The sequence below is a fragment of the Gymnoscopelus braueri genome, assembly GCF_963280865.1.
Source record: "Gymnoscopelus braueri genome assembly, chromosome: 18".
NCBI classification, from domain to species: domain Eukaryota; kingdom Metazoa; phylum Chordata; class Actinopteri; order Myctophiformes; family Myctophidae; genus Gymnoscopelus; species Gymnoscopelus braueri.
Window position 1 is genome coordinate 10,228,130 of NC_137618.1, and position 26,859 is coordinate 10,254,988.

Genomic DNA, 26,859 nt, shown 5'->3' on the forward strand with positions numbered 1-26,859 from the left:
GCCGCGTTATGAGCTTGTATATCTGCTATGTTTGAATAGCCATAGACATTTTTTTAAATTACACTAGTGCTACATTCCCGGTCTTACTGGGTTAAAAAAAGAACACAAAAAAACACTCCATCGAACCAAGTCTGTGTCTGATGTACACACACCAAGACACCATGTGCTCCACTCTCCGCAAAGTGCTCCACAAGTACTTTTTTTTCCCTCCTCTTTTTTCGGTAGGGTTGAGTGATGCTTCAGTCTCCCGGGGAATGAAGTGCGAGCGAGAGAGGATGAAGTGCGGAGTTATCAGGACGGGGGCCTATAGCCAGCGTAGCTTCTTCCTGTCTGCCGGCACCAAAGGGGCCTCTCCAAACCAGATAAGAGTCCCCATTATGTGGCTGTCTCTCACCTCTCGGAGAGAGAGAGCGGTCCTTCCTCTTTTATCACATTGAGTGCCAAACACGAGAATTCTCGTGTTTGCAAATATACCCGTCGAGTGCCATAAACGAGAATTCTCGTGTTTGCACATTTTTTATTATTTTATTTTTATCCACAAGGGGCGCTCTAACGCAACTTAGGAATTATCCTAGGTCCCTGTAAAATGTAATGGACGGATGTGACAAGGGCCCAAAAAACGTCACTTCCGTCCTCTCCAATGATGGGATCTGGAGAAAAAAAGCTCCATAACTCCATATCTTTTTACCGTGGTGAAAACAAGCCATTTTCGACGTGCGATCACTCTGCAATGGCGGATCGCGTTAGAAATATTATTGTTCCAGTCGTTAGTCGGGACCCTCGACCATCGTGCACACACCCTTTGTTTACAACCGCGTCCTCGTGGAGGCTTCTACAGCTCTAAACAGATCAGCGTAAACGTTAAGAACGGTGGCACTGGATGTACCCCGGTTTTAAAAAAAAACTCTGGCACTTGATGTGTTAAGTGACAATCTTCCATCTCTGTCGCTCACCACAGTGTCTCTGTCACATCCACTCGTCTTCCAGAGCGCTTCTCATGTGTGTGTGCTAATGCCGCCGCCGGCGGTGTAAATTAGATGCAAATGCTATGCAATCCTCCGCACACGTGCACAAGTGATGACTGATTTCTGATTAGATCCTGGTAATTGTCACGTTATGCGATTACGTGTTCGCGTGTGCACACACATGGATGTACTTTGTATTTGCATAATTATATGCTTACTTTGTTGTAACTGCATTGGTGTGTGCGCGCGTGTGCGTGCGTGCGTGCATGTGTGTACTGAAGTATTTCCAGTTTTCAGTACTTTTACTTTTACACTACAATTATTTATTTTAAAACGTTATTTACTAGTTACTTTGTAGATTTTTATTATTATTACAAAACATACATTACCCACCTCAGCCCTATATAGATTTCAGCCATTTGAAAATAGCAGATCTACAAGCTCACAATGCGTCGCATCGCGACGCATTGTGAGCTTGTAGATCTGCTATTTAATTATATTTTTTTGACATTTTATATGAAAACTTGTAAAATGGGACAACTACATAATGAGTACTTGTGTACCTTAAGGATATTTTGATACCAATACTTTTGTACTTTTACTCAAGTACATTTTTAATTCCGGACTTTTACTTGTAACAGAGTATTTCTACTGATACTTTTACTAAGTAAAAAATTTAACAGAGTATTTCTACTGATACTTTTACTTAAGTAAAAAATGTGAGTACTTTTACCACCATTGGGTAACTGTTTGCAGAGTTACACCAAAGGCTCCTCCCTTAGTACAGCGGCGTCAGTTGCCAAAAAATAACAGATGTACAAGCTAACAACATGTCGCGATTTGACTCGTCATTAGCTTGTAGATCTGTTTTTTTTTGACAAGCGGCGTGCTTAGACAACGAATCATAAAGGAAGCTTTAGAAGAGGTGGTGGGCAGTATCTTGCGGGGGGGGGGGGGGGCTATATGATATCTCTGGCATTATGTGGCCTCCGACCTCCTGGTCAGCAACTGCACGTCAACAACTCAAGTTTCCGCTGCAGCATCGTTTTCTAACCCTAACCTGGAAACAGCCTATGACTCAACACAGTAGAAGTGACGCAAGCCAACGTCCTGAGAAAGAAATTTTAAGACTAAAAATACATAGATTGTGCATTACATTCACCTCACGGTTCCCATCCGGCCACTCTACCCCTGAGCGCCCCCCACTTCCTGTGTGTGTGTGTGTGTGTGTGTGTGTGTGTGTGTGTGTGTGTGTGTGTGTGTGTGTGTGTGTGTGTGCACGTGTGTTAATTGGTACAGTATCACGCTCTGTGATTTTGTCTCTATACATTTCCTTTAACCACAGTGGGAATCTGCATTATCTTGAACCCCGTGAGAACTTTCAATTGCGAATGAAAGCATTCTGAAATGAATCGAATCCTTGTAGGCGCGCACACACACACACACACACACACACACACACACACACACACACACACACACACACACACACACACACACACACACACACACACACACACACACACACACACACACACACACACACACACACACACACACACACACACACACACACACACACACACACACACACACACACACAACAAGCTGTGGCTAACTCATGACCGGGCGCTCGCCACAGCAGGAGCAGTCATCTGACTTGTCTGGTCTGACAGACGCATTCCTTAACGGTGGAATAAACCTACACACAGAGGTATGGGAACATGCACAGAGCTCCTACTGTATCCACTGACTGGCTGCTGTACTGCGGACACGTTGGCATCGTGCCTGAGAACCCAGAGGAACGGCCTGAGCTGACCTGGAGGTAAAGCCGGAGCCACAGCACAGAGGGAGATGACTCTGTGATCCTGACAGGAAGACAATAGATCATTAGGCAACGCATTTACAATAGAATAGAGGTTCTCAAACGTTTTTATGTTAAGGACCCCCAAATCAATATGTATTTGGCTGCAGACCCCCATCTGAAAACATGGGGTGCCAGGGACCCCCATACAACACACACAGCTCTGGTCCATAGCGTTAGAAGGAGTTCTACTTAACGCTATGGTACTTTCGATCCTTTCCCCTCACACCTCCGGCACCGCAGGCAGCGCAAGCGCAGCCTCTCGTCTTTAGTAAAAATTAAAAATACACTTTCGCTACTCACCAAAACAATGACTTGTTTTATGGAGTTGAAAGCCTACTCTACTTAGTGGGAACACTGTTCTGAGCCCCCCACCTCACGTCTAAAATACACTTTTTGGCCAGAAAATTTAATATTTCACCGGAAGGAAAAAAGGAGAACTCCTTTTAACCCTATGGACCAGAGCTAACACACACACACTCAGATTCTGTGAATTATAGTATAGATAATGCACTCTGACGGGTCGCAATATTGGAAAGTATCAGACCTTTATTTTATGATATTGGGACACATTGTCAAGCATTGTCGCTTACATATTCCATACATTTTATGTTTGGAAATTCAAATTAACAAATGTTGGTATTTGAAAATGTATTATGAGGTGTCAGTCTGAGAGTCGACAGTCAAAAATGTGGACTCGGGAGAGTGAACAGCTACTTCTCCTGCAGTAACTTCTTTTCAAGGTGCCCTTCCTTGCACAATGCACTTAACCCCCCCCCACCCCCCTCCAATGGAGCTGCTTAGTGGACCCCGGCAGCAGGGCGCCGGGGCTGGGATGAGCACAACCCACACACTATGAACCTTAACCTGGATTCATAAAGGTGAAAACAAACGCTCGAGGATTTATTGAGGGGCCTCGACAAGGTTAGAGAGAGAGAGAGAGAGAGAGAGAGAACAGAGTAAACTTTTACGGAGAGGGAAAAGAAGCACTGGGCGGTCGAGGGCACAGCCAGAGAGACAAAAACACAAGGAAGAACTGATTGAAAAACTGATAGAACAAGCAATAGAGAGAGTGAGTGAGTGAGTGAGGAGTGAGTGAGAGAGAGAACAACAGACAGAGAGAGGCCTGCATCAGCCCCTTGCTGTGGGACTCTCAATCAAAGCTTCACGTTAAAGACCTCATCTTCTAATGTCTCCTACTGGGCCTTCATCACTCTCACACACACACACACACACAGATGTGACTCTGAAATACATGCACGTGTGTGTGTGTGTGTGTGTGTGTGTGTGTGGTGGTGTGTGTGCACGCGCGCGTGATCCCTTGTTCGTGACACGGCAGGGTGCAGAATGTGAGCAGTCAGCTATCTAAATGTAACCCTGTCTGTCTTCCTTCATGCCACAGCGCACAAACACATCAGAATGTGCTCGTGACGTGCCTGCGTGGGAATAGTAAAGACTCAGAAGTTTTTACAGATCTAGCCGTCAAGAGGAGGGTCTGGCTGTCTGTCTGTCTGTCTGGCTGTGTGTGTGCACTAGCTAATCTCTGGAGCGTTTAGCGCTACATTTCTTCCACACACTGCCGTTAGGCCAAGGAAGTCAATTTACATTATGCTTTGAGCAAGTGGTTTCTCAACCCTTTCTGGATCAGGGCCCTCTTGAAAATCTGAAAAGCATTTTGTGGCCCCCCCATGAGCCCCATCTGTGCGTACATTTCCAGAGCCTGTTTATTTTAGTGATCAATCAATCGATTGTGTTCTGGCTTGGATCAATGGAACTAACATAGTATACTTAAATTACAAGTAAGACGCGCGAACGCGGGAAGCGAACGCAAAAAAAGTAAAATAAATATGAAAAAAATATTTAAAAAAAAGTTACCAATATATATATTTTTTAAAGATAAAAAAAAAATCTGCGTTAAAAGGAGCATCTTAGAAAAATACAAATTCACAAAAAAAATTTGTTGAACAATTCAACAAAGTGTTTGAAGTGCCTGTTTCACCCACTTCCGGGGGGCGGAGCCAAAATCTGAGCCCGAAGTATTTGTTCGTAGACCCCCACTTAGGGGGGGTAGAAAAAGTTTCGGAGCGATTCGGGCACTTTTAATTTAACATGGGGTTTCAATGGGGAGTTTTTAGGAGCCTTCTCCGGGGCGTGTGTGTGAGAATTCCTACAGTATATGTCCTATATACAGTACTGGCAATAAAGTGCTAACTGAGTTCTGAGCATTAGTGCTGGAACGCTGTACAGTCGAACGAGGACGCGTCGTAAAACATAATAGTCTCTCAAGTCAAGTCAGTTAGTGAAGTTGTCTCTCTCTCTCTGGAGGATGGAGTCAGTTCTGCCAGCCAGCAGCATAAACCGTTACAGTCCGTACCAGTCATGCAAACGACAAAGGAGACAACTCGCTAAAATAGCCAATCTACAAGCTCACAACGAGTCGGATGACTTGCAAATCTTTCAGCGAATCCTCAATTGATTTATTCCGAGTTCACATCTTCATAGTTCATTCGCTGATACAGCGTCACGGGTGTGCCTCAGGAAGTGTCATATTAAGCCTTTAGGGTAACCTCCCATGGTGCTTTGAGGTGAACATGACTGGAGGCGCCGTAGCAGCTGGCCTGCCGACTCAGTTCAGTTACAAGAAAAGACAATGTTTCCTAGCTGTTGCGTAACAGTTCGTTACGATCTGTGTTGGTTTGAGGGGATGAAGATTCACTGAATGTCTTCCCAATGTGCTTTACTGGGAATCTACACCGAAAATGATGAGGAATACTATTTTACAGCGGTAATAAGTACTCAGTTTTTTGGTTTTTATCAATATAAAGTAAAAGTAACAGTACCACAATGTAGAAATACTCTGTTACAAGGTGAAGTCCTGTATTCAAAATGTCACATTTGAACAAACATTTCAAAATAAATAACACATCTAAAAAGCTCACATCGCGTCGCATAGTGAGCTTGTAGATTGGCTAAGTTTTCAAATAATTTTAGTGGAGTAAAAAGGACGACATTTCCCTCTGCGATGTACTGTAGTGGCGTAGAAGTATTGAAAAATGGAAATACTCAGGTAAAGTCAAAGTATCTAAAACTTTTACTTAAAGTACAGTACTTGAGTACATAGTGCTTAGTTAATTTCCACCGCTGCTTTTTTACGACGTACAGTATCAGCTTATTTCGAACAGAGCCGGTTTCCATCTCTATCCAGCTGGTAAACCCCCGCGAGCTATCTCTCCCTTTCCTTTCTTTTCATCACAGAACAATGTAGTGGGCCCTGAGGAGAGTTGTAGAATAATAATAATATCAGTAGTTGTGGTTCCACCCAGAAGGTTTTGGACTGGCGCAGTGCGCACGCACACACACACACACACACTTTCTGTGGGGATGTTTTTTTGTATGAATAGTAGATTAACCTATTAAGACCTGAAGCCGATTCTACAAACGTCTGAGCTTGTATATCTGCTATTTTTGAATAGCCAAAGTAGAAATTAATGGTGGTTACACATGTGTTCCCGGTCTTAATGGGTTAAGTACAAGATGGAAATAAATGATATTGCCAGGAGCCAACTTGGCACAAAACCCATGGACAAAGTTTTTGACTACTTCTTTCTACTCCTATTTTTGGTTTCCTGTATTTTTTTCTCCCTTCTTCTTTCTAGCCTCTCCCTTGCCCTCACACCGTTATGAATAATGCACAGGACTGGCTTTTTTAATATTCAGAGATTTCGGGGCAACTTATTAACGGGATCCATTTTTTGTTTTGTTTAGTTTTTAAGAGTAGAACTTAATTAAAAATGTGTTTATTATTTGGTGGATGGAGGGAGGAGGGGGGCGGGGGGGGGGGGGGACAGTCTCTGCTGTGGATGCCTTTGAAATGCAAATAGTTCTGAAGCTGCCCGTTATGGATGAATATTTCTCTGGCTGCAGTTCAAACTTTTTATTTTATTTTAGGGAGAATGGGAGATTTATTTATTTAAATATGTATTTATTGATTAATTCCCTTTGTAGAGCCAAGGCTCCTTAAACCCTAAAATACTTAGTTTACCAGGGTCCCCCAGGGCTCTATACTAGGTCTGCTCGTTTTTTTTCCCCTCACCAAACTCTTGTGACACGTTGTGAGCTTGTACTGTATTTTTGCCCCAGAATAGGGACGCTACTATAGGTTTCAAGTGTTTTAATGTCCTGTGAGGCGACTGCTTTCCTTTACTATATATATATAGTATCAGATGTTTATGTTCCCATTTTTCCATTTAATGGTTCAGTATTTGCATAGAAAATCTAAATGAATTTGGCTTTCAGTCCCCCAAGTTTGAACTCATCCCTTCCTTCCAATTTCTACTCATGAAATCAGGATGTATTGGTGATAATAACCAGGGCAGAAAACCAACTCTTTTGCCCTCCAGCAGCGTATCATTTTTATACGAAGGAATAAATAATAACTCCCCAAACAGTGACTGTCCAATGCTGCGTTCACACTATAGAGACACACGGCCGGAAGCGGAAGGCCTACAAATTCACGCCCACTTTTGACACAGCGCCGCTACTCGAGGTCCGTTAGAACGATGAACTGCAGCTCTCAATGCAATCTCTATGAGAGGCATTGTAAAATACCGTTATTTCACTGGTTAACTACTGAGGCTGTAGCGATTTTTTTTGTGTTCTAATAAAGTGTCCCATTTGTTTAATTTATCCTTTTTAATGTCCCATATCGGTCATCTCGATAATATACTACCCACAATATACTATAATATACTCCATCAGTATGTCAGTTTAAGTGGTCGCATGGTATACACGTCACGGACGCATCCCTTGAGGTTTTCAATACCCAGAAAACCGGCGAAAGTGTTTTCAATATGTTTTGGTCATTATCTCTGGAACAGAAGGTCCAATCTGCTCAGTTCAAAGCTTGTTGGATGCGTGACTTTGAAGACATTAAGCACGCATTGACACCTTTTCGGGGTTTTTTTTTTTTTTTTAGGGGAGGCAAGATCTTAGTTGGGTAGGCGACCGCCTCTCCTGCCTCTACAGTGGGTACGCCACTGGTCGGCGCTCGGCGCTCGTAAAGACAGTGATGTCACTGAAATGCGACAACTTGTCTGTCTGCCGTCTCGCCTCTGCTGTGTTAACATTATGGGTAACTCGTTAAAGTGGCAAATTAAATGTGAAACACATCAACTATTAAGAAAACAAGAAGGTATGTTGACAAAGACACTCCATACATTTGGAAACATATTTTTATTTAAACAAGTAAGACACGCGAACGCTGGAAGCGAACGCAGCTCTATTTTCTTTTTTTTGTCTTTTTGAAATTGTTATGTTGTGTATTTACGGACTTCCGTCTTAATAATCCGTGTTATTTCACCGTGATGGGGAGAGCGTAGAGAGAAAGTGACGTGACTGCCTCCGCCTCGTATTGAAGTTAATGGGGGGGATATGGTTCTCCTATGCACGGAGTTTCAGAGTTCCTACTCATCTATGCACGGCTCCACTCTGACATCTGTCAGCAGGCAATGAGAGCGTGAGTCACATGGGGGCGCGTCTGTCAGCAGCCAATGAGAGCGCGAGTGACATGGGGGCACACATACTGCACACAGAGAGACACACACACCCCGAGCACGGTGGCATAGTAAGCTGCACTTGGGCGTTCGCAATCAATATCGTCTTCAGTTAAATGCAGGATCATTTTAAAAGTAGGCTAACTCTAATATCCTCTCATAGGGAATGCATTGGCAGCTGCAGTTCATCGTTCTAACGGACCTCGAGTAGCGGCGCTGTCTCAAAAGTGGGCGTGAATTTGTAGGCCTTCCGCTCCCGGCCGTGTGTCTCTATAGCGGCGACAAAATGAAAGCCAGTGACACAAACTGACGCCCAACACGTCTCACTGCATTATAAGAGACGAACTGATGCCCAACACGTCTCACTGCATTATAAGAGCGAGGCGCTACAAATCAAAGTTGAACGGGCCTCAACTTTTTCAGCGCTACAATGACACAGGGAAGTATTAAGTATCAGTTAAAAAGGTTTTGTTTCACCATTTTCACTCCCCTTCTCTCTCTCTCTCTCTCCAGTCCCCACAATTCTTGCTGTTTGTAAATTATAAAAAAGAAAAACATTCTTTGTTAACCCATTAAAACCAGAACGCATCTGATTATTTTATACTTTGGCTATTCAAAAATAGCAGATCTACAAGCTTGTAGATCTGCAATTTTTTGAAAAATGTGCGCAAATCTTTGAATATATATATTTTTTTCAAGCAAAGATTTCTATGTCAAATATTTGCTTCTGGGGGGGCCCTGGAACAACATTTTGAGATGGGGGTCCGCGGCCAAATAAATATCAAATTGGGTGGTCCTTGACATGAAAAAGTTTGAGACAGTTAGGATTTAGAAGACATTCGTAGAATCTGGCTCAGGTCTGAACGGCTTAACCAGGTGCCTGTACTAATTAATCCGGCAACAATGTAGCCGACCACGCTTGGCTGTTTCCAGCACCATCTTTGTCTGCAGTTTACCCATACTTGGGCTGTTTTGTAGCTTTGTCACCAATAGTGTGAATGGAACACCAACTGTGTGGTTTGGTACACTAGAGCAAGGGTTCTCAAACTTCAAGGACCCCCAAAATTATATTATGTATTTGGCCACGGACCCCCCCATCTCTTTAGTTCCAGGGACCCCCAGAAGCAAAGATTTGAGTTACAAATGTTGGCTTATATATAGCCTATATATTCAAAGATTTGCGCACATTTTCACAATCTTTCAAAAATAGCAGATCTGCAAGCTCATAGCGCGGCACTCGAGTGCCGCTTGTATATCTGCTATTTTTGAATATCCAAAGTATACATTAATGGTTAAAATGATTGTGCCGCTATATTAACTTATTTACCTGGGGACCCCCTGGTACCCCCCCAAGGACCCCTGGGGGTCCCCAGACCCCACTTTGATAACCAATGCACTGGAGCAGGGGTTCCCAAACCTTTTCAGCCTCATACCCAAAAGAGACATTTGGAATACCCCAGGGACCTGAACTTACAATACATTATGAATGTCCACAACATCTACAGCACATTCATATAAACTACTGGCAGTGGCCAGTGTTCTACCTGGAAATGTACAATGTTTCTATGAGAAAACATCTTTCAAAAGGACATTTTATAATGCACATTAATATTTTATTATCTGGATTTTCCAGACATCTTTATACTGTACTCTAGTGACTAGTAGTGAGTAGAGTTTGTTTGTTTGGTTTGTCTGTTTATTATTCGTTTTGTGGGAACGGCTACACAGAATGACATGAAACTTTAACCACTTAAATCCTATATACTTTGTTGACCATAGTCCCCCAGGGGTCAATACTAGGCCCCTTACACCCCCCCCCCCCCCTTCTACACCAAATGTGTTGGTGAAAATAGCCAGTCTACAAGCTCACAACACATCTTGTTGTGAGCTTATAATATATTGGATCAAATGGAACATGGAATTAGTTGTTTTTTTTTGCATTTCCTGAAAAGTTAACCATTTTGTACATGTGAACAACATGTTTTCCAGCTGTACTACATTGAGCCAACAGCATCAAACAACAGGCTGATGTTTTCCAAGTTTTATTTTCCGTTTTTTAAATGGGGAGAATGCACAGACAGACAATCAGCAAGAATGACGCGATGCATTTTTCATATCCAGGTTTCTAAACAATAATAATATATACAACCAAATAAAAACCTAAACAAAACTCATGGACCTTCATTTCTGACACAGAAGTTTTGCTGCCCAATGAACAGTAAAGAGAGGAGATAATTCTTCGGGGCTTCGTGGCTGTAAATGTAGCTCTGTCCTCGTCAAACGCCAAATAGGCTCTATGCACAGCAGCCATTTTGGAGAGAAATTGGGCCTCTTCTTACTGTACTTCCTTTCACAGGTGTTACCAATGATACTAATGAAGGCTCTGTTCCATTCTGATCAAACAGAGTCAGGGTGCTGATATTGTGCATGTTGGCTCACTGGAAACACTCTGCTACACCAGCGGGTCTCAAAGTGTGGTCCAGGGACCCTCATGGTTCCAGGGGGTTCCAAATGGTACCTTAACTGCTTCAGTGCCACTGGACGTCTAAGACGTCCGTTTCAACATAAGCCCCGAGTGCCACTGGACGTCTAAGACGTCCAGAAAAAAAATGTTCAGAACCCAAGATATGATGATTTGAAAATATTCTGCTCCATTCACTCTTTGTTTAACTTCTTACTGAAAAAGGCTGTATCTCGGCTCCTAAGCACTTTTTTTTTACAATGAATTTTGGCTGTGGCACTCAGAGCCAAACTGCCATAAATAAGCCGGGCACTGAATGAGTTAAGAAGGCGTGTAACTCTGAGAGTGGACAAATGGAACCAAATGGACCCGTAAGGGTCCATTTGGTTCCATTTGTACACTCTCAGAGTTATGGGGGTCCTTGAAATTAAAAGGTTTGAGAACCACTGTGCTAAATGAAATGGAACAAAGCCTTCATTAGTATCATTGGTAAAACCTGTGAAGGAAGTAAGGAAGAGGCCCAATTTCTTTCCAATATGGCTGCATTGCATAGAGACGCTCCATCACGTGACAGTGTCATGCCCCCGAAAATAGCTGACCTACGAGCTCACCATGTGGCACGGATGCGGCGCATCCTGGGCTTGTAGGTCGGGCGTTTTTTCGTCGCGTGACGCCGTCGTTTGCGACTAAGTATAAACGGGGCTTGACACCCAAAGAATTGTGACAAATAGATTATAGGGACCACTCAGTGGCGTGAACGCGACAAATCATACCCTTTCAACGAGTAAATTACATCTGCACCACCGTTCAGTATTTCTGCAAAATAAAATAGCCACCGTTTAAAAAAAAATACAAGACTTTATCCCCCTTTCCCCCCAAGGATGATTGATAACACAAAATTAAAACAAAGTATGGACTTTTACTCTCGTAGTTTAGTAGGTCATTTAAACCCTTCTCCTTCAATGATAAAACGATTCAACACTTTTACAGACTGAAGCCTCTGTATCTTAGAAATACTGAGTGATACATTGTTCCAGGTAGTATTTTTTATTTCTTAGTGGCAACAGTTAATTTTGGAGAGAAATGTAATTGCCGTTTTGAGTGGGATAGACATTAATTAACCTTCAACCTACTGTATATCCAGGTAAACAAATTGTATTGTGATTAAATAATGAGAACATAAAACAGTTGCATATTTTAACACTTGGTTCTCAACTGAAGGCAAATGTGGCAGTAAAGCGCACATTATAATTTTATAGTTCACTGGGAAACGTCCGATTTTAAATGTAAATCTCATACGTATAGTGTGGGGGAAAAATACCCCATGTCTTCTGTGTGTTTCCACACCTGTGATGTAACACGGGTCAAAACGACGCGCCCCACGATGCGAAACAACGCATTTGACATCACTGGCCTACCTACAGAGGCATAGGGTATTTTTTTAACCCCATGCAATACCTACGATCTCCTCACATCAAAACAATGGGATTTAGTTTCAAAATCGGTTAGGTTTCCCTCTAGGTGGATAATACAATATGATTGGCAGCCAACCAATATGAATTATTCTCAGCCCCAAAGACCTCAATGTGATCTTCACCATCGAATCATGAACATATTACAGGTATATATATATATATAAAAAAAACGAAAGTAACACAATATTGTGAATGTTTGATCTTCCTGTACAAGAGGAAAATGATTTACACCCAACATAACGTCTGTACCGTTCAACTCATGCGTCATGCATGACTCAGTCTGATCAAAAGTACATTATTTTAATGTGACAAGATGATGATTCAAACCCAGTTAAGACAAAGGCGATGGATGTCACACGGTGACAGGATAAAAGGACGTCTCACAGCTCTCGTCCGTGCGACTTCCCGCTAAAAAAGGTTGAGGCCAGCGGCTATAGCTGGCCTGCGTAGCGGCATGAGCAGCGGAATGAATGGAACAGCCAATGGAATGTCATGGAGGAGGCATGGCAGAGACAAGCAACAGCCACTGTTTTAAAGCCCGATTTATACGCACCGTCGCGTGACAGTGTCGCGTTGCCGAAGCGCGAGTTATGACCTTTAGATCGGCTCTTTTCGGGCAGGCGACACCGTCGTAGGACAGTGTATAAATTGAGCATTAGCGCATAGATCTGTGGGTAGTATAAAGCCGTATGTATACCCCTTCATTCGAAATACTTCTTCGTTCAAGAGTTCAACCTTACTGACAGGAACGAGTTTGTCGCGTTGCAGGAGATGACTGATAACACAGCCTTCTTTTTGTGGTCTCCTATTCATTTAGCACAGTTACCAACTCATCCTGGCTTGTATCTATGCAGTATATACTATATTTAATTGATTTACCACTAGGCCACGAGTGTACAAATGGAACCAAATGGACCCGTCAGGGCACAGCTCCATTTGGTTCCATTTTTACACTCTCTGAGTTAAAGATATGCAAAGGCCCATTTGGTTCCTAACTAACTAATTTAGCTGGGGGGGGGGGGGGGGGGGACCACGGACCTCACTTTGAGAACCAATGATATATGTTTTGAGTTATTTTGGGAGTATAAATTCGGCTTTGGTTCTCCACAAAAGGGGCCAATCGTTTGGCACACTTGGCAAAAAGTGTTTGTGCACCTACATCAACAAAACAAAAGAGAAACTTTAAAAAAACAATAGAATTAGTGATTTTAAAAAACGTAAAAGAAAAAAGAAACAACAACTGCTGAATGTCTGGCTGTCGTGTGCTTCCACGAGGAGGGATAAATATCCATTATAAGTGCAAAGAATGCTAACAGTAGGAGACATAACGTGTACAGTTCTGATATGAAGGCTATTGCTTGGTCTGTTTCTGGATTGTCGGGATCAACACGTAAACTGATTTTGTTGTTGACAAAAGTATATTGAAAAATAAACAACTTTTAAAGCGGGAATGATTGGATCACATTTCAGCTTCACCATTGCTGACATCTTTGAACGATCAGACACATTTTTTTTACAAAACTTCATTCATTGATCCTGAATTTGACTTGCACTGATGTGACGTCACAATTTGTACTCTCCCGAGTTCGATGAGCGAACTGTCGCCAGCAGCGTGGTCATATTTGAACAAAGCACCTCTTGAGGACTTTACTCGTCACCCTTCCATAAACTGGTAAACTACAAACACTTTGTATGCAAAAAAGAAAAGAAAAGAAAAAAAGTTCTAAATTCACATTTGAAGCTGCTGACTGTAAAACTAGATAAAATAAACAAATCATAAAAAGGCCTAACAAGGATATGTCTCATTTTGGCTGCAGACGGATTGTCAACCCCTGAAAAACAGCGGCCGGACAACATTTCTGATAATTAAACAAAACGCCAAACGTTGTCGTTCGTCTCCGATGATCTTTGTGAAGGCCTTGGCAGCTGCGTTTCTTAACACTATGCGCATAACTTCAATACTCGTGATGATCATATCACATAATATAAAATAGCACAATTACCAAAATATACGGTATATATATATATATAACAGAGAGAGAGACTTTGCCTGCAATATATACTGGGTGCGTACGATGGTGTCGCTTACCAGAAATAGCATATCTACAAAGCTCACGAAGCACCGCAATGCTTTGTGGAGATTCTAAATTGTCTATTTCCGGCATTGCGACAACGTCGAACGACGTAGTACGAACTTAAGCAGAACACTGAGCTCTAAGACGCTTCTCCCATGTGAAGGGGGGGCATTCTATTTAGACTCTGAAGAGTTGTCGCCGCCAACACGTTTTCCGAACGAAAAATCAATGGCTATGGGCTGCTGTTTTCGTTCATATCGTTTTTGTTCAATTCCGCCGCAGTACCTCTTCAAGGACACTGGGGACAGTAGTGTTGTTGTTGTTGTTGTTGTGTGTGGTGCGGTGCGCAGGGGCAGAGCTCAGTGGCGCCGCTCCAGTGGCCGAGGCTTGGCGCTGCCATCGCCCCGTGACGCCGGACGTTGTGATAAGACGGCGGGAGTTGACGACGTCACAGGCTGGTGATGGATGACGGGGGGCGACGACATAAACAAGCCACAGGTGCACCAGACATGGTTGATGGGACACAGCACAGAGTTGACAAGGCAACGAGGGAGCAGGGAGGGAGGGGGGGAACAACGGCACACCGACACCAGGCTGAGATGGATGAGTGGCGGGCTGCTGGGCTGTGACGAGGTGCCTCTCTCCGCAGGGGGGCACCGCCTGCGTCACCTTAAGGCCAAGATGCCACTTGTTTGCACGCGGGTGTCACGCACCTCAAATAGCCGATCTACAAGCGCACAACGTGTTAGTTGACATTGGTGTCGGTTTGCCTCACATCACTTCCAGCAGACAATGATGTTTGGGTCATTCTCCGGTCGTTCATCCGGTTCTTTGTGGCTCATTCCTGTTTTGCGGCAGATTTCGTCGTAACTATGACAGCCAGTGTGTAAGCATCGTGAGCTTGATAATCGGCTATTTTAGGTGCGCAGCACCCACTCGTAACTAAGTATAAGTCGGGTGTTTTCAATCTTGCGGCACTAGCATTAGCAGACCGTCCACCGTCTACTAACCACAGATACTATGACAGGCTGTGAGGCAAACCTGTGAATTTGATGACTATACACAAGGGCATTATATGATCCTATCGACGGGACCCGCTGAAAATATGCCATTCCGGTTTGGGTTTGATCTGTGTTTTCACAGGAGAACACCACAGGAATTGAATTTCTTTTTTTTTTCTGTTTAACTTCTATGGTAGCTTTTATGGCCTTGGGTGATAATAAGCTCTGAGCAGAGCTGGTGTTTTCTTCAAGCGTTCCTTCAGCAGCACAGCTCTGTGGTTCACAGAGAACGAAGGGGAGGGAGGGGGACACAAATCGACACGGAACACAGGCGAAACGGGAGGGAGGGGAAGTGTAAACATCAGCGGCGTGGCCGTGAGATGCTGAGAAGCCACACTGGCTTCAGGTTCGGAATGGAAATGAATGAATGAATGAATGAATGAGGGGCATGAATGAATGAATGAGATTCAACAAACATGCAAGACTGGACCGGCGGGCAGCATGGCAAACAAAGTATGCTTAAGGCTGAGAAGCACGACATCGACACGTCCTTCTGGAAACCTCCCTCGGCCCCAAAAGACCGACCCCCCCCCAAACCCTCCCCCCTCCCTACCCTCTGTCCCCCCAACTAGAAGCCAAAGTCGAGGACGATTTGGTCTTCAAAGATGGCGATGAGCAGCATGAGGCCAAAGCCGGTCAGCAAGCCCATGTTCTGCAGGGCAAAGTGACCCATATGGCAGCGCTTGTGTTCCTCGCTGTCCCCGTGCAGCATCTCTGGCAGCTACAGACACAGAAAGAAAAACAATTATTTGGATCGAAAGAAAAGGTTTTTCTCAAAGTAGCACTGTGGCTTCACTGGCAGGGTCACTGAAAGAGCCCTTTACAAATGCCAGCAATGTTGTTTTGTTAAAGACGGGGTGCCGTGATTTTCAATGATTTTTTCTCCCCCTAAAACATGATCATCAGGTATTATGGTTATACTAGGAGGAAGATTTTTTTCAAAAAAGTGCACAGAAAGTGTTAAAATTATGTTTTTATGTGGACACGCCTCCAGTTCATTAAGTATACCTGGTTCTCACCTTAGCACCTCCCACCTGTCCTAGTCCCTCCTCCTCCTAATGCCCACACCTGTTGTGTTATGATAATGAGGGGGAGGGTATATTTCTACTGTGAATCAGAGAAGACATAAAACACCATAAAAACACCACCAGGGGGCTTAATGAAGTTCTATCAACCTCATAGACACATGAAAAACTGAAAAAGTGCAAAACCATGGCACCACCTCTTTAAGAGAAGTGTTAATTACCTCTATATTCCCATAGTAATCACTGTTTCCCAAACAGTGGGTCGGGACTCATGTTTGGGTCACGGACCAATTTTTATGGATCGCGAGTGAATATCACTTTTTTCGTTTCTTACATTAAAAAAAATCTGTATTTTTTCTAAAGTTTAAACCAAAAATCACAGTAGTAGTGAACATAGCAGATCTACAAGTTCGCAACGCAGAGCTGAAACGTTTGGGAACCACTGCTATAGAGTATTGATTCAGTAACAGGGGTCTCCCCGTCTGAGAATGAACGAAAACAATGTTTTTTACCGAAAAATATCACTTACACACAACCTTTAAAAAGTACTTAGGACACGCAATATTAGGATTCAAACGTGACTAGGTCTAGGCTGAACTTGACCTAATGTCCCCTCCCCTGAACGATTAAACCCGGGGCTCATCGGTGTCACGGAGAAGAAACAAATGCCAGCTTACCATATCCACCAGAGCCACGTAAAGGAACATGCCAGCGGTGACGGCGAAGATCCAGTTGGTGACGTTGTGCGTGTGCGTGCCCACGGCGATGCCGATCAGCATGCCGATGTAGGCCATGAGGGCGGACAGCAGGTTGTACACGATGGCTTGTTTCACCGACATCCCCGCCTTAATCAGCACGGCGAAATCACCTGTCGGCCCAGGAGAGAGAAGTCACAGACTTAGTCAGGTTTTTTTGCAAACGGCACTGGTTCAGTTCATTCACATGCACCAAGGTTATTGTCTCCGCCAGGCCGAAAGGCTTGGCCGAGACTATGTTTTGCACCCCGTCCGTCCGTTCGTGCATGTGTGTGCGCGTGCGTGCGTGCGTCCGTCCGTGCTTGGTTCCGTCTGTGGTGCGATTGCGGTGAAACTTAAGCAGGTTTGCTAGTTTAGCTTAGATTTCGTTTAGTTATTAGTTTTAGGGGTTAGTCAGGGGAGAGTACAAGGAGATTGAAAAAGCTCAAAATAGTGAAAAAAGCACAGAACACAATACAATTTCACAATCTATAGTCACATTCTGGTGCCCAACTCTGGTGCAAACTAAACCACCCCATTCAACAACACACTCCCCACACCTGCCACCCCATTCAAACCTACTCCCCACACCTGCCACCCCATTAAAACCCACTCCCCACATTCCATTCAAACCCACTCCCCACATTCCATTCAAACCCACTCCCCACACCTGCCACTGGTCGCTTCTCTTTAATCTCTGTTGGGCAAAAAGCATATGAGAGAAAAACAAGGACAGGAACAAAAGAAAACATGTAGTAATGTCCCTTCATATCCAGTCATGATTACACGTGCAATGCATGTAGCCTTTCTAGCCTCTTCAATCTCTGCCATCCCAGATGTAGAAAAGGGCCCTTATAAGTCTCAGCGGAAACGGCCTGGATTTTGGAAAAGAAAGAGATGAATAGAAAGAAGAAAAAAAGGGGGTGGCCTACATTCCCTGCACAGTGTAACGAGCGGCCTCTTTTTCCTCGCTAATTACCACAATGAATATATTACCAACTCCTCACTCGTCCATCAATCACATCTGGGATACAAGGCGGCGAGAAGTTAAAGAGAGGCGAGATGGAATGGGAGAGAGGCGGACCGCGTTCCGTTCCGCATTGCACTTCAAAAGTTCTTCAGGCCCCCTCTCGGGTCCCCCCCCCGGTTCCGCTCCGGCACGCGCCCAGAGACGCACAACCGCCGCCACCGCCCCGTCCACCGCAATTAACACACACATCATCGCCAATTAGCTTCACTCCGGGAGGCTAAAGAGCTCTCGTAATCATCGTCTCTGCCTCCCAGCTGCAGCTGCTGCCGCCGCTGCTTATAAGGGGGGGGGGGGGGGGGGGGGGGGGGCGACTTTTGTCTGGCGCTCTTCGTCAAAAAACGCCGGCTTTTGTCTTACGCTCGCCTTGTATGGAGTGGGGGGGGAGGAGGGGGGTTGGGGGGGCAAATTAGACGGTGGCGGCGACGCGTTCACCCCGAAGCCACTCGACAGGCGAATGACATCCAGAGCGGAATAAATGACGATGAGAATGTTTACATGTCACTCTGGTGGGAGACGGGCTTCGTGTTCCTTAACCCATTAAAACTGGGAACGGATCTCTGTCATTTTTAGATTTCTTTGGCTATTAAAAAAATCGTGAAAATGTGTGCATTTGCAACTCAAATCTTTGCTTCTGGAGGTCCCTGGAACAAAATATTTTACAAGCGTTCCCTTTAAACATTTAATTTTTTTTAAGATTTGCACAAATGTTCACGATTTTTCAAAAAGATAGCAGATCTACAAGCTCGTTGTGCAGCACTCGTGCCGCGCTATGAGCTTGCAGATCTGCTATTTTTGAATTGCCAAAGTATAAAATAATGGTTGTAGCTCAAATCTAAAATGACACTGATGCGTTCCCGGATTGAATGGGTTAATAATTAATTCTATATTTGCTGAGGGTACAAAACATAAAAACACAAAGAAAAGAAAGGATGGGAGGCGCGCTGTGTGTGTGTGTGTGCGCGTGCGTGTGTGTGGTTTGAGTGTTATGAAAATGCTTTTGTTCTTTATGTAGAACAACTTGTAGCCTAGATAGCAACACATGGCAGTGCGATGCCACTAAAAAAAAACACTTCTTCGTAAACAGTTCCTGCCGGCGTCAGCGCTGCGCCCAAAACACTGAATGACTAGTCTGGTTTTTCTGCTCCACAAACTCCTCCATCGGTGCAGTGCGGTCCGTTCCACATTTGTACCCGTCCAGACAGCACTAATAGTAGGATGCTGTTAGTCAACACAAGGGGGAGGTAGGCAGCCGGGAACGCGGCCACTTAATCACTCACTACCTGTGGCTGTGGTAACGTGGCAGACACCGCTCCATTTATCACTTAACACATAGCAGGCTATACAACACACGTACAATAAGGGCCATCGTTATTACTGCTGATCTGGGGTCTGGAATTCTCTTCTCATCTGATCTTAGACACACATAGACACAGTATCTGTGTCGGACCCCAGGAAGACTAGCTTTTGTCATGGGAAAAGCTAATGGGGATCCTAATAAACAATAAAACTATACTTAAACATAGACAAACGTTTAGGACAGTAATTGCAAATTTAAAACTTTGTCATTTTTACTCCTAACTCTTAAGTGTCTGACACCGAAAACAGTCGATCTACCAGTTCACAGCGCTCAAAGCGCGTCACAGCGGCGTGATCCCAAAACCTATACCGCTTGTGCACGCGCTGTGATTGGCCAGTAGCCACTTTGAGTGGCAGTTGGGTCAAACGCTCCCGCCAAAACATGATTTACGATTCTGTGCCTATCGGTACATAACTCAAACGGCGCTGAGTCGGCTCAAGCGAACTTCAGCCACGAGATGCACCACCGAGCGAACTTCGCAACGCTCGGCACGGCAACTCGCTCGCTTTAGCTCGCTCGGTGGTGCATCTCGTGGCTCAGGTTCGCTTGAGACGGCGCGCCTCCGTCGCGGTCAAAAGAATTGCCCGCAGACGTGAGAGGGACTTCCGCGTTGGTCACAGAAGCAGTCTGTGGTTATAGCACGAGCGGTATAGGCTTTAGTATGTCGCGTCACAGCGCGACATATTGTGAGCCTGTAGATGGGCAACCTTTTGATGCACAATACCAGCGCGCAAATAAGTATCCAACCCCTGACCTCTAAACCGAACCTGTAAATGCCTAATCCTAACCTTAATATTTTCCTACTTGTGAGCCTAATCCTAACCCCTCACAATGTCCTTTTCTCAAATTCTACAAGACATTTGGCCCTCACAAGTATAGCAAAACGGATAAACACTCACTCACACGCGCACATGCACACATAAAAACACTCACACACGGACCTCCTGGTGTTAAAGCACAAACACGAATGTTCTCTCCGGCTGAATTAAACTTTAAAACGTCGATAGGCCCTTGTTTTGTCACAGAAGAGTGCGTGACATGCGTGTGGTTGGGGGGATGAATGCATCAGCGAAACCTTGTTTACCGAGCAGCGAGCGAGCGCCGGGGGACCGCTTATCATCCTCGTTGACTGACATATTGACAGGCACGTTTTTGCTGCTGTCAGGGAAAAGAAACACTGCAACAAATAACCAGCAAAAACCCCAAAGTATTTTATTTATAGAGAAGATGAGGAAAGAAATCGCTCATGCCCTTATCAACGTCAACGTTAGTTCCAAGATTAAGGCAACGGGTTTGTTGATAGATTCCCAGGGTTTCTGGGGTCATGGGAGTCAACACAAGCCCAACACAAAATTGATAGTCTAAACATGTAATCTATGAAAGACAAAACACCAACGTAGCAGCTACACTGTGAAATCCCTCAGTGTTAAAGGTATAGGGTAAGTGATATTTTGTTAAAATAAGTGTTAAATAGTGCTGCATTCTGACAGTAAATATTGCTATAGTGTATAGTTTTTCTTCTTCTTTCTTAACTCTCTCAGTGCCAATGAAATAGAAAAATGATTGCGAACTGTGCCAGCAATATTTTTTTTCTTTTCAAAGTAAAAAGACAGCGCTTAGGAAGCGAGATACAGCCTTTTTCAGTTATAAGTTAAACAAAGAGTGGATGGAGCTGAAAATCTTCAGATAATGATATCTTGGGTTCTGAAAAAAATTGTCCAACTCGGGATTTTTCGTTCTGGCACTGAGGGCATTCAGAAAAAACTCTGGATAACTCGGGGCTTGGTAACAGGGGTCTCCCCATCTCTCCAGCTCTTAAGGTCCTTACACACCGGGGCGAATTCTTCATGCGAATAAATACGTTTTTTTTTTTAAACCTTATAAAGTCAATGCAAGCGTCCACATCAGTTTCGCGAAGCGAAAAAGCGTCTTTTAATTATTCGGAACGAGTCCGAATTTTGCGTATATTCGCATATTCGCCGGTGTGTAAGGACCTTCAGTAAACAGAAAATGCATTTTCAGGTCTGGATACCAATTTTCTCCAGTGCCGAGAGAGATACAGGATAAACAAGTGAAATTGATAGTAATGACACAAAGAGATGAGCAGACACAATTGGAACTGGAATACTATTAAAAAATTTAAGCTGATAAAAGGGTACTCCCTCCTGATTGGCTGAAATTGGCAAACCACCTGAAAATGTTTGTTTTAACCAAAAGAATATCACTTACCCTACCTTTAATTTATCCATCTGTAACTCAGAGAGTGTACAAATGTTTGGGTGACATTTGCACATCTCCCGAGTTATTTTACTGTGTAGCTTTTCTTTCCTCCAGTGAAGGTACTGGTTTGCTCTCGAGTGACCATGGTGTAAAGTGGCCGCGAAGCCTAAAAAAACCCTGCATTGTTCGACCCGTTAGAGCAAGTTAAGAGACTCCTGGCTAAAGAGTGACTGTCCTTAGTGTCAATCCCCGAAGAATACCTTTCCAGGTATTCTTTAAATAATGGCTATGAGTGTACAGCCTTTTCTTTACTTTTAGACTTATTTACCAAGGTCAGCAGCACCTCATCGATACTGGTGTGCGCCCTTCTCCTGTTTGTTTGAAAATCCTTTGTGTGCGACACAGATAGAGATGGGGGGGGGGAACTCAACTTTCCACAAACAGCTATCCACTTACCCAATTCATGAGGCAACTCGTGGCAGAAGACAGCCACAGAAGTACTGATGCCTCCTGTAGTGTTGGCACTGAACGCTGCACCTGTTAAAAACAACAACAAAAAAGAGACATCAACACGTCGAACAGCATGAAAATGAGAGTTCAATTTGCTCTCGAGAGTTTACAAATGGATAAATTAACCCAGGATTTTACTGTGTACACGTTATGTGACAATTAAAGTAATTGTATGGTTGCCAGTTTGCCCTTATCCAAGTGAGAGATGAGTAAAGTTTGTTTCGCTTTCCGTTTTTTTTTCGTGACACTTTGACGATGGGAGCTTTTAATCAGGCTTAAGTCTAACCGTGGCCGATGCTAAATGTTGAAAAGTAATCAAAGATAATTATTTGACTGATTGAAGCCGTGACGAAATGGGGGTAGGGTGATGGGGGAGTGAGTGTTTACTCGTGCAAAATAATCACGTTAATACTGTGTTCTAAGTACAGCTGAGAGGTATGCATAATTACGAAGCCACGTCTTTGTGGAGGAGATCAGACGATCACTGTCCTTTGGCAGAGCCTGTTGAGTTGGGGAATTAATGAAACGGAAAAGACTTTGAACTGAACATCTTATTCAAATAAATGATGGCTTGGTATAAGTCCTCCATGCCTGTGTGCCTGGCCTTGATGAGGACAACACACAATCTCTAGTTTTTCAAACTTTCTGGATTGGGAAAACGCGTTTCCCAAGTACTGACACTTGAAGGATGACGATGAGATCTGCATTTTTTTTTTGCCGAATGTTGGCCTATTTTCGCTGAATGTTCGCCTACTATGACATGCCCAGAATAGGGACACTAGGGTTCAAGTGGTTAACCCTGTAAGACCGAGAACGCATCTGTGTCATTTTCTTTGGCTATTCAAAAATAGCAGATATTCAAGCTCATAGCGAGTGCCACGCTACGAGCTTGTAGAACATTTATGCAAATCTTTGAATCTATACTGTATATGTTTTTTTTAAGCAAAATGTTTTAACTCAAATCTTTGCTTCTGGGGGTCCCTGTAACAAAACATTTTGAGATGGGGGTCCGCGGCCAAATACATATCTGAAAATGTTTTCTAAATAATAAAATAAAATTAACAGTATGTTGATAATATCAGTGGTGCTCCAACTTTTCCCGTGTCAAGGACCCCCAAAATGATATGTATTTGGACCCCCATCTCAAAATATTTTGTTCCAGGGACCCCCCAGAAGCAAATGTTGGAGTTAAAATTGTTCGCTTTAAAAAAATATATAATAAATATATATTTATAAATATATAAATATATATATATATATGTATATATATATATATATATATATATATATATATATATATAAGACCGCTTCGCTTTGCGATCCGCCATCTTGAAGCTACAGCGGTGAATGCTAAACAGCGATCAGCGATGAGAAAAACAACAACCGAGATAATCGACTTTTAGGTTTCGTTCTAGACAGGAAGCGGATACGATCGGAAAAACCGGAACCCGGATAATTCCGTTTCCGGTGGTGCTACCGGAAACGGAAGTGTATCGAAAGTGAAAAAAAGTGCAATGTGAACTTAAAAAACAACAAAAAGATGAAAACACCACGATTGGCACGTGGCGGCATTAAATAGGTTCGCATAGATCTACGCGATTGGCAGTCAATGTGTTAATGGAGTTAAACGGACAAAACAAGTGTTGGAACTCAAAACAAACCGACCCACCTATGGCCAGGCCGTCGCTGAAGTTGTGCATGCCGTCGCCCATGATCACCATCCAGGCGATGCTGGCGATGCCGGCGTCCTTCATCTCCTGGTCCGAGTGGCAGTTGCCGCCGCCGTGCGAGTGGCCGTGGCCGTGGTGGCCGTGTTTGCGTCCTCCGTTCTCCTTGATGGGCGAGGAGGGGGCGTGGCCGTCGTGGTGGTCATTGTCGGTGGTGGCGGGCGCCAGCGGCGTCTTGTTGGTGGGCGAGTCCGGCGGCTGGAGCTCCGACAGCTGCGTGTCGTTGTGGCCGTTGTCGCACGTTGAGACCACGTTGCTGCTGTCGTTACCTGGGGGGGGGAGGGGGAGGAAGAGGAGGGCGGGAAGGTTATGGCGGGGCGTCGAGGGGAAGCAGCACAAGTCCTACACTGTGGAGTTTGCACCAGGGTTTTTTTAGATTTTTTTTTTTTTTTGCTAAAAAAAGCATTATTTTATGCTTTTGGCCATTCAAAAATAGCAGATATACAAGCTCATAACATGGCACAGAGTGCCGCGCTATGACCTTGTAGATCTGCTTTTTTTGTTTTTGGTAAAGATTTGTGCAAATCTTTGAATATATATATTTTTCTAAGCAATTTTTTTTTAAACTCAAATCTTTGCTTCCGGGGCTACCTGGAGCACACCTTTTTTATGTCAAGGACCCCAAAATTATAGTATATATTATTACAAAAAATATACTTTATGTATTCAAAGATTTGCAAAATTGTTCCAGATTTTTCAAAAATAGCAGATCTAAAATCTAAAATGACACAGATGTGTTCCCGGATTGAGTGGGTTTAAAAAAACCTAAAAAGGTTTAGAAAAAAAAACAAATCTTCTCGAGTCTTCCTCACAATAATATGTGATATCATTCATGCAACCCTTTTCAGCTTCTATAAATCAATGCTTTCCTTAAAATACCCGAGACTAAAACTAAATAAAAACGTAACTAAAACTAGTCGATTCTTAACTCATTCACTGCCAGGCTTATTTCAAGCTTGTTGATCCATATGCCAAAGGCATTATGGATCAAACGGAGAAAAAAATGTCTCCGTTTACATTTTAACATTGAAGTGGATGGAGCATTAACTTTTTGAAAATCGTTTTCTCGTTTTTTTTTTTTTTAGGTGACGTCAAAAGACGTCATTGGCACTAATGGCACACTGAAAACGGCCGTCAAAAGACGTCATTGGCACTATATGAGTTAAAAGTAAAACTACTTATGCAGTAATAATTGTTTTTGTATTAACTCATTGACTGCCAGAGTTAAAACCTCGTTCATAGCAGCCCTTGCCAGCGATTTTCGTGTTTTTTTGTTTCGTTATTTTGTTATTTAATTCACATCTAGAAAGTCTACCTTGACACTTGAATCGTTTTGATCGTTCCACCACCAGAGAGCAGCACATACCAAGCTTGATCGCCTCTCGATCACACTCGCCCCCTCCCAGACCCACTCACACAGTGAAACACATGAACCGGAAGTGAAATGTCTCATATTCTGTTATCGGCGAAAATTACTTTGTGATACACAACGGGGATGACTGTTCGTCACCCAGACCATAGATTATAGGAGGGGAGGTCTCCGATCGCTTTTCATAGCGTGTGAAAAACCGTTTGTTTCCCTATTATGGTCGAAAATGACTGGGGGGAAAAATGTAAAACCGAAAACGGAACCCAAGTCATGGAACCGGATGCAGTGGTGGTTGAAGTAAGTGGAACCCGAAACTTAGCCTGATTCATAACAGAATAGCGTGATCAGAGCATAAAGATCAATAAAGACGTTAGATCGCATTAATGCGATCCTGGCGGCCAAGCGCGCTATTTATTAGATCGCGTTAATGCGATAATGGCGGCCAATGAGTTAAAAAAATGACTAAAACGAATGAATATTTCATATTAATATATTAATTTTCATATAACTACTATAATAACTGGTCTGTTGTCCGGTGTACGTACCACCTTCGGTCAGAGGTTTGAGGTTGAGCCACTCGGCGTCCGAGCGGCGGTTCAGTTTGTGATCCGACAGCTTCCTCCCGATCTTGGCCTCGTCGCTCCGCCTCTTCCTGCCGCACAGACGTCCCTGTGAGGAGGAACACAAGGCCATCAGTTGAGCTGCTTCTTGTGGCATTTTAAATTGGGACGTTGTGCCACCGGGGCTCGTTGGAGGTTAATGACCCCGTTTCTTAACCCATTAAAACCGGGAACGCATCTGTGTAACCACTTTAACCATTATTTTATACTTTGGCTATTCAAAAATAGCAGATATACAAGCTCATAGCACTAAGCGCTATGTTTTATTTTATTTTTATTGTGTGCAAATCTTTGAATATATATTTTTTAAAGCGAAAATTTTTTACTCAAATCTTTGCTTCTGGGGGTCCCTGGAACAACATATTTTGAGATGGGGGTCCGCGGCCAAATACATATCATTTTGGGGGTCCTTGACATGCAAAAGTTTGAGAACCACCTATTATAGCAACATACATTTTTTTCAAAAAACTGTCAGGATTTAGAAGACATTTGTAGAATCCCCCAGAAGGAAACATTTGAATATATTATGAATGTTTTCAAAGATTTGCACAAATGCAAAAGCATGTATATCTGCTATTTTTGAATAGTCAAAGTGGTTCAAATCTAAAATTACACAGATTCCCGGTCTTAATGGGTTAAATTGGGACGTTTGCCACCGGGCTCGTTGGGGGTTAATGACCCCTTTTCTTAAAGAGTGGCGCTAGCGGGCCTCAAACTTAAAGAGAAGTGGGCTAGCACAGGTAGGGCACACAGAAAAGGAAAGGCCCCTGGCCTAACACACCTAAGTGACTTGTCCTGATTACTACAGACTAAT

The 26,859-nt window shown here is 43.6% G+C and overlaps 2 protein-coding genes across 2 annotated transcripts in view; one reads left to right on the forward strand and one right to left on the reverse strand.

The window, feature by feature from the left end:
* Positions 1-26,859, forward strand: part of LOC308105979 (H-2 class II histocompatibility antigen, E-S beta chain-like) — a 487,891-nt gene that overhangs the window by 200,003 nt on the left and 261,029 nt on the right. The gene's annotated exons all lie outside the window — the stretch shown is intronic.
* Positions 16,021-26,859, reverse strand: part of slc39a10 (solute carrier family 39 member 10) — a 57,046-nt gene continuing 46,207 nt past the window's right edge. Inside the window, 5 exon segments of the mRNA XM_080413018.1 lie at positions 16,021-16,174; positions 17,156-17,346; positions 22,276-22,356; positions 23,999-24,325; positions 25,971-26,094. Coding sequence (XP_080269144.1) covers positions 16,022-16,174; positions 17,156-17,346; positions 22,276-22,356; positions 23,999-24,325; positions 25,971-26,094 — 876 coding nt within the window. The 3' untranslated portion in view covers position 16,021.